This window comes from Arachis ipaensis, chromosome B07, assembly GCF_000816755.2.
Source record: "Arachis ipaensis cultivar K30076 chromosome B07, Araip1.1, whole genome shotgun sequence".
NCBI lineage: Eukaryota > Viridiplantae > Streptophyta > Magnoliopsida > Fabales > Fabaceae > Arachis > Arachis ipaensis.
Window position 1 is genome coordinate 25,547,699 of NC_029791.2, and position 9,142 is coordinate 25,556,840.

At 38.3% G+C, this 9,142-nt stretch overlaps 1 protein-coding gene and 1 long non-coding RNA gene across 2 annotated transcripts; one reads left to right on the forward strand and one right to left on the reverse strand.

Moving 5' to 3' along the window:
• LOC107609135 (pentatricopeptide repeat-containing protein At1g19720) lies at positions 1 to 3,051 on the reverse strand. The gene has a single exon (XM_016310979.2). It carries the CDS (start codon positions 2,846 to 2,848, stop codon positions 152 to 154), a length of 2,697 nt encoding a protein of 898 aa, XP_016166465.1. The 5' UTR covers positions 2,849 to 3,051; the 3' UTR covers positions 1 to 151.
• Positions 3,422 to 6,106, forward strand: LOC107609848. Its single transcript, XR_001613297.2, has 2 exons — positions 3,422 to 3,719; positions 4,171 to 6,106. It is a non-coding gene; the product is annotated as an uncharacterized LOC107609848 (long non-coding RNA).

Genomic DNA, 9,142 nt, shown 5'->3' on the forward strand with positions numbered 1-9,142 from the left:
TTGTGTGTTAAAGGTTTATTTTCATAAAGTAGATTTGTTCAGAAACCAACATACAAGAACAACTATACATATGATACATATGATAGAATTTCATAAATTTTTATGTAATCTATTCACATAAAAAATAGATTCTCTCTTGCATCTTTTCCCTCTACCAATAATCCTGACAAGAACAGTAGCCACCTTTAAAATGGTGTAAGCAATTTGAATCACTTAAGTATATTTCACATCCATATGCCAACGATAAATTCTTGGCAGTGTCATGGCATTCTCTACACATTCTCAAATTTTTTACTATTCGTAAAACTTGAGGTCCTTCATGATGAGAGTCTAGTAAAGCAAATGCAAAGGCAAGTTTTTCACTATGTACAATGCTACCATGTTCCTCATCTTCTTCCTCAATGGAAGGCAAATTGCCAGAAATGGAAGCGTTGACATTTACCGCTACCCGTTTTAGCCAAGAGCGTAGCTTGTCCAAGTATGTCTTAGACTGATAACCAACTACAAAAGTATGAACCATGTTTTTCCTTTCAATCCAGCACTGCCCAAGCGGTATCTTTACAGCCTTTTCTTTCTCCAACCTTGTAAGTTTTGGGGCTTCCCAAGACTTCCCACATAGGTAATATGCCTGAGAAAGTAAAAGCTGAGTTAAATTATTTCCAGGTTCCAACTCAAGCATGCGTTCTCCGGCAAGGATAGCCAATCCAAAATTTCGGTGACACCTGCTGGCAGCAAACAAGGCAGCCCATATGGTGGAAGTAGGCTCAATGGGCATGTTTTCGATAAACTCCAGTGCTTCAGCAAGTTTACCTGAACGACCAAGCAAATAGACCATTGCATAATAATGCTCCAGACTCGGCCTAATCTGATATTCTTCACTGATGCTGGAGAAAGTATGCTTCCCCTCATCTAACATTCCAACATCACTATAAGCTAAGATAATACTTGCAAAAGTACCTCGACTCGGTTCAAGTCCTTCCCTCCTCATCTTACCATAAAGATCAAGAGCAAACTCTGATTGGCCATGTAAAACATAACCTGCAATCAGAGTATTCCAACTGATTATATCTTTTGATGACAATCCATCAAATATTTTTCTTGCATACATCATGTTTCCTGACTTAGCATAAGTGTCAATGAATATATTTGATACATATGCTTCAGATATGAAATTTCTACGCACTGCACAACAGTGGATTTCTTTCACTTTGTTTGCGGCCACCAAATTTGCACAAGCAGGAAGAATACTTAGCATTGAAACTGTGTTTGGAGAAGTGTGGTAAGCCTGCATCTGCCGAAATATCTGCAAACCCTTGTCCAGTAGTCCTTTTTGCAGGTACCCAGAAATTATCGCATTCCATGATGCTGCATTTCGCTTAACTTTCCCATCTTTCTCAATCCTTTGTAAAAGATCCAAGGCCCGATCCTCATCATCATTTTGCATATATCCTGTGATCATTATATTCCATGTAACAACATTAGGAGGTGAATCAGATTCCTGCATTTTCATAAACAAATCATGGGCTTTGCCACAGAAACCAGCTTGGCAATATCCTCCAATAATTGAATTCCAAGAATATACATCTCTCTCAAACATCATATCGAAAACTCGCTGAGCAGCTTCCAGATTACCACACTTGGAATACATGTCAATCAGTGAATTACCAACTACCAGATCATCACCCAAACCCAACTTCATAGCAAGAGAATGGATTTCTGATCCTGCATATAGTGATTTTACAGATGCACATGCCGAAACAGCACTGGCAATTGTAATACCATTGGGCTCCACACCTGATAAAAGCATCTCCCTCAATATATCAAAAGCTTGATGTATAAAACCCTTTTGAGTAAACCCAGAAATCATGGAAGTCCAAGTATACACATCAGGAGAAATCCCAAAAGTTTCCATCCTCCTCATTAAATCCCTTGCAATATCACAATGTCCTAACTGAATATAACTGGCAATCATTATGTTCCAAGTTAGCAAACAAGGTTCAACCCCTTCTTCCTGCATTGCATTAAAATATTTCCTAGCTTGCTCAATCTCACCATTCTGGCAACACCCTGTTATGATTGCATTCCAGGTCACGCTGTTCCTCTCGTCCAAACTCTCAAAGAACTTCTTCGCATAACTCATCTCCCCACACTTTGCATACACGGCAAGAATTGAATTGCTCACTCGCAGAGCGCACTGCATCCCATGCCGGATCACAATCGAATGTATCAGCCTCACAGTCTCGAAATCCCTACACTTCCCACATGCCTGTAGAATCTTCGGAATCAGAAACTCATCCGGCAAGAACCCATCTTGCAGCATGTCATAGAACAGCCCCACAACTTCCTCCCAATCACACTCTCTCAAGCACGCACCAATCATAGCAGACCAAGTGAACAAGTTCCTCTCACGCATTTCATCGAACACCTTACGTGCCTCCTCCAAAAACCCACATTTCGCATACATGCTCACCAGCTTGGTCTCCACAAAAGGGTCCAAATTTGTCACAATTCCTATCCTAGCATGCAATTCCCTACCCACCCATATGCAATCCCTGTCAATGCATGACTGTAGAAGGTTAACGTACGTGATCGGTCTCACCTTGGAACCTTGCCGAGCCAGTGAGTCAAGAATTGCTACAGCATCAGTTAAGGGACCATTGATGCATAGCCGGTTCAATTGGGCTTCAATTGATTTTAGGTGTGAGTCTTTTGTGACAGAAACAAGGTTGGAACTTGCATGGAACCTTGTTTTTCTGTGGAACTCGAACTGGGTGGCACTGTAATGATACGAAGGGAGTGAAAGTGGAGGACTTGGTCTATTGGGTATGATAATAAGATTCCTCTCCATTGATCCTCACTTCTTTGTTTTTTCCTTTTCTTTTTTTGGGAATTCTGTTATGTAGTTGGGTTTTGCATAAGTGTGGGGAAGATGAGGAATGTGTGTATTGGTGGTGTTTCCGGTGATAAGGTGCTGGACATGGAAATCTACATGTCTTGTTACTCACTCACTCATTGTGTTACTTGTTGAGTATGAGATATTTCCATTGAAATCGCGTTATTGTTGAAGTTATAAATATGATTTAATTTAATTTTTATTTTCTAATTTCTGATATTATACTTTGAAAGAATATACAATAATACAAAGGGATTTACACACTAAAGTCAAATTTAGTCAAAGTATTAAATAAGCTAATCTCATTTTTAAACACGGTTGTCTTTTAATTTAATTTTTGGTTTAATTACTTTGTTAGTCCTTATACTTTTTTCTTTTTAATTTGGTCCTATACCATAATTTTATTTTCAATTTAATTCTTGCCGTGACAAAAACGTTTAAAATAACAGAATATTTTATTAAAAAAACGAATATTCTTACTGTTAAAATTAAAAACCTAATTAAAGAGACTTTAATTTTTTAAAATTCCAAAATACCCCTTCACATTGTACCACACTTATATCTTGCCCTAAGTTCTTCGCTGAGTTCCCCTGTCGCCGCGTTTCCTCCGCTTGGCATCCGTCGCGTGGTCGTCTGCCGTCACTTATCATAATCCTGGTGTGCTCCACTACTAGCAGAATGCCACGCTGCTCCTCCATCGCAATTCCCTTCGCCTCACTTTCGCTCGCATTCGTCGTCGCCATTCCCTTCGCTTATTCACTCGCGTTTGTCATCGCCGTCCCTTTCGCTGGCATCCCGTTGATGCGCCGTCCCCATTGAATTTGATGTGAGTTTGTTTGATTCTTTTGTTTCTACTTCTATTTCTGTTCATGTTTGATTCTCTCTGTTCCTGTTTCTTTTCTTGTTTGGATGAGAGTTTGTTGAATTTTTTTGAATAAACATTTGTTGAATTTGTTTAATTGTTCATGTTTAATACCTCATATTTGATTATCTTTTTGTTCTTATTTGCTGAATTTGTTTAATTTGTTTAATTGTTCATGTTTTCTAATTTTGTTTAATTGTCGGATTTACCGTCGAATTTTGTTTAATGTTCCCGTCCAGCTTCTGTTACAATTGCTCTTGAAGAAGGTATGCTTCATCCATCTTATAAAGCCACCTTTTTTGTTTTAATGTTATTTTCTGATGGTGCTCATGTATGTATATATGTTATTAAATCTTGTTGTAGAATGATGAATGAATGCTAATAAGTCATTTGACTTTGTTTGGTGCTTTTATAGGATTTCAACAAGGAAAACATGGATAAACTAAGACATGGAGTTTATGAGCCTTTGGATGTAAATCTCTTCCCACCTCCGCATCTAATCTATGCTGAAAATCCTAGTGATTCTGGGAAGGTTAGTCACATGGAATGATTTAATCGTCTGCTATTAGTTTATTATGTTCCCTGCTTCCGGCTATTAATCACATCCCTTAATCTCTTTGGCAAAGAATAGCCCTTACAAGAGGATTACCAATTAGTTAGCATTTGATTGATCTATATATATAAGATAATTAAGTTGGGTGGCAACATTATAAAAGCCATACTCTTACAAATCTTGTAATAAAAAAAAAGGACTTTCCACTTCAGAACTTGTCTCATGATTTTCTTTTCATTTATAAATTTTAAGCTACAGTAGCATGTAGGTTTATAATCAAGTGAGACATAGGTGTAATGATAAAGAATTTGAGAAGAATAAACACTGTGAGCTTCCTTAGTATTAGAGTGTATAACACCCTATTACACAGAGCTTTACGCTTAAGTCGTAGAACATAAGTAGTGTGGTGTTACGGACCTCTAATCAGAAAATACATACGTATAATAGTGAAAAAATATAATATACTAGGAGTCTTAAAAAATAGGTAAAACAAAACCGCAAAATAAAAAGCGCAACGCTCAGGAAACGGAATTACTTGCATGCTAAGAAACCTAAAGGTTATAGATATGATTAAGTGAAAGAGTGAATAGAGAGCCAAGAATATAACATAACTAGCCCCTGACTCAGCCTGCGAAGCCAAAGCTGGCCAGAGAATATTTACAAATATATATAACTATCCCAAAATACCCAGAATACAGAAATAAGGACCTAACTCTCCTTTAACCTCTATGAGGGACAAAATAAACAAGTTTCTTGGAGAGAAAGCTAAATACATATTTATATACATAAGCTACATAGCAAAAGAACCCAAAAACTGCTCCGCTTCAAGAATCCAAACGCCTAGTGAGGAGCCTCTCGACCTGCATCTGAAAACAACAACACAGTATGGGGTGAGAACCGGAGGCTCTCAGCATAGTAAAGGTGCCACGCACATAATATATAAGGTCCTGGGAACGCCAGAGGCAATCCTAGAACGCCGACACTCAGTTATAAAGATTAATTCTAAACAGAAGCCATAAAAAGGGTAGGTGTTCTAAGGAATACTAAACTTACTTACTTAATCCTAACTTTATCACCAAATCGATCCACCTTTCCTCCGTTCCTCCATCATCAATGATTTAACAGAGACAAACAACCAACCAATTCCAAGCACAAGTAGAAAATAGGTAGTGCAGGTAGCAAATATAACAAATAGCATAATATATATTTAGGTAGGCAATCCCAAGTAAGGCTTAGCAAACAAACAAACAAAATGCATATGATGAATGTCTATTCTATTGGTCGTGAGCTCACGTGTCGGTTACTTTGCCAGAACCAGACACATCTGGTAGCTAACCCAGACATTAGTCTCTAGGTTACGCATCTCCAGGAGGATCATAAACAAAGGAGAGTGCCTTTCTACCTTCTCCTGAAGGTTTCACGAAGGAGAGTGCCTTTCCACATCGAAGGAGTGTGCCTTTCCACCTTGCAACCAGAGAATAATGTGGGGGAAATAATACGAAGGAGAGTGCCTTTCCACCTTCCCCACATCTATATCACAACAAGAGAGGGAACTTCCTTCCTCAACTTGCCATATCGACCATTTCAGCCACACACAATCATCCCCAAATCTCATCATTTATCATCATCATTTCCTTACATTCGTTCTTTATAGCCATAGCAACATGTATTCATTTAGCTTTCACATCATTATCTTATAATTCATCAACGTTTACCCTTTTCTTCATCCCCGAGTTACCTCAATTTCCTAGTTTCAACTAATTACTAAGCTTACTAATAAGATCTAGGGTTAAAAGAATAAAAATAGAGGTTTAGAGATTTAGAATTCGATTTAAAAATTCAAAATATGATTTTGCAGAAAACAGGGCCACGCGTACGCATGGGTAGGCATTTAGCTCAGGTTGCGTACACGTCCCCTGGTTACACGTACGCATGCCACGCGTACGCGTCAGCCACGCGTACGCGTGGATGCACGAGTTTCCAAAAAATTTTTCCACCAAGCCTGAATTTGCAACTTTGCCACTTTAAACCCCGAACTTCCAGCACGCATAACTTTTCCGTCTTAAAACATTTTTCCTCCATTTTTTGAACGGTATAAACTTCACGAACCTAATTTTCATACAAAACCATGATGAAACCATTTGGGGGTTCAGAAGCCAAGTTATGAGTCGCCCAAGTTCGGCCAAAAATTAAATTTCACAAAAGCTTCAAAACCTCTTTTCCTTGAAATTCAGTTTCAGCCTAATGTAACATCAATCAACCAAATAATCCTCCCAAAACTACTATAGTTCAACCCCACAATATCATATATCAACCTATATACACATATATATGCATAACTTCAAACCAAACACTTATTACCTAGTCTACAAGATTCATCAATCAACCACCTCAAATTCTTATTCATCGTCATACATTAGCAACATCATTAACTCATCATCATTAATTCCAATAAACTCATATTCATCATCATACATTAGCAACATCATTAACTCATCATCATTAATTCCAATAAACTCATATTCATCATCATACATTAACAACATCATTAATTCCAACACCAACATCCACATCAGACCAAAACCCAACCTTGTTCATGATGTATCAATAAAGCACTAAGCCATTCACATATTCAAACATTCATTCCTATCCTACGGTCATCTAGTGTAAGTTTTCACAGAGCATTACATATTAAATGCATGAAACCTAAACCATACCTTGGCCGATTCCCGCGTTGGTCCAAGGCAACCCTTAAGTCATACACACAGCCCCTCAATTCACAAAACCGCCAAGACTTTGATGCCAATCCTTCACCAAGCCTTCAAATGTCCACAATTCAATCCCAAAACTTGTATACACACACCTAGTTCACACCTATTATGCATATATGATTCAAAATTTAGAATTCACATACTCAAAACCAATAATTTGGCCAAGGCAAGAAACCTCACCGTACGCGGGACCAAGAGAGCCAAAACCAACAAGCTCCACAAGCTAATTTGAACCTAGAGAATCAAAATTAACAAATTCTCAACTTGGGCACACATAATTTTTAAAAATTGAGGGGAAGGAGAGGCTGGAGTGTTAGAGTAACTTACCAAAGAAATTGTTCTGATAGAATTGTAGAGCTCGATGCGGCAAATACATGGCCGCAAATGGTGCGGCGATCGGAGCTCGGATGAAGAAGTTATAGTGGATAGAAGGTGGTGTTAGGTTTATGTCTTCTTCCCTTTCACCATGGGTGCTGCTTCAGCGTGTTTGCTGAGTGAAGGGAAGAAGAGTGCCCCTTCTTTAATTACTTGGGCTGACTAGTTGGGCCTTGGACCCATTTTGGGCCCGGTTTAACCGGTTTGGCCTAATCTTGGGCCAAATTCTTTAAAATTGGTGTCAAAATTCTCGTTTTAATAAGCTCTATCCTAATTTAATATAATATTCACATTTTTAATTTTCTTTATTAAAAGTTAATTTATTGACTAATTATTCGCTAATTTTCTAGAGTTTACATCCTACCCACCTAATTAAGAATTTTGTCCTCAAAATTCAGATTCAGTTACCTGAAGAGAGGTGTTGGTAGTCATCTCGTTTCGGATTCAATACTCCTTGGTTTTAATCACTTGGTCTCAATTGCTCACCGCTCCTAACCTCGTTGAAATAATTTCTAAGAAAGTGCAACTTCCCTTTTTCTAACTATCTATGTCTTCACTTCCAATTAATCATTTGGTTGGGATCGCGTGGTTAGAATCTTAGTTTGAATTTCACTAACCCTATCTCTATTGTTTAGGTTTTCAATTTAGAACCTAGGTTGTCAAATCTTTCGGGGTTGGGTTAATACCGGTGTGACTAACGTACCACGACACCTTAACGTATAGCCTTGTCATTTTTCCTCCGATGGGTGAAAGGTAGATGGATTTTTGTCATTCAATTCACAATTACCTAATGGTATTAAATCCTTCGATCGTTGCTAAAAGTTTTTCTATCGAGGTGTCGTCATGGCACCATGAGGTTGCATCCACCCACTTCCTAAGTTCTTGGTTAATGTGTCATTAGGTTCAGGTATGATGAATCTCGACTCAAAGGTCGCTTTCTGCTTTCAAAGTTCGAAAACTTGTTATATCAGGGCATCTAAGTAATCAGTGCATATTGACGCGTCGATTGAACCACATACAACACGGTCGACAAAACTAAAGCTTCAGATCTCTTCTTGTTGTGGTATACTACTCGTTCCGTCTTCCGTATTTTAAAAGTTTTGCTCCCATTGAGTTATCGCCTTGATGGCTATATTTAGGACTATACAAGCTGTTCCCCAAACTCGAGGCAACTTCTGGAAAATACTAAACTGAAAAACACTCACACCATACACATGGTGTTCACATGAAATGGAAAGGACATCTGGTATTATGACCGTACTAAGTCTAAAACGAATGACAACATTCACAAGGAGAAAAATTAAAGTGCATTGTAAGAAGGAATTCAACTTGATCCTGTGATAAAGAGAGAGAGAACAGGGGACATCGAGTCAAGTAAGTCTCAACTGACATCTGGAGAGTGCAGATTGCGGAGGTGAGCAACTCCACTCACGGCGAATTTCTCAAGTTCAGGATTTACACAAGTATGCCCAGACAAGGCTCATGCAAGTATGAAATAGTATTGGAAAAATAATCGATCCATTACGAATGTCGAAAAGCTTATCGAGTAATTGCGAATTGTTTATAATTGTTTCGTTGGATCAAATGACGAGAGCTGAAAGAGTTGGAAATTTGTGGAAGATTTTGAGTAGGCTTATGATGAGATTGGCTCTAGTTTATCTGATGACATAGTAAGGGTTGAATTCGTG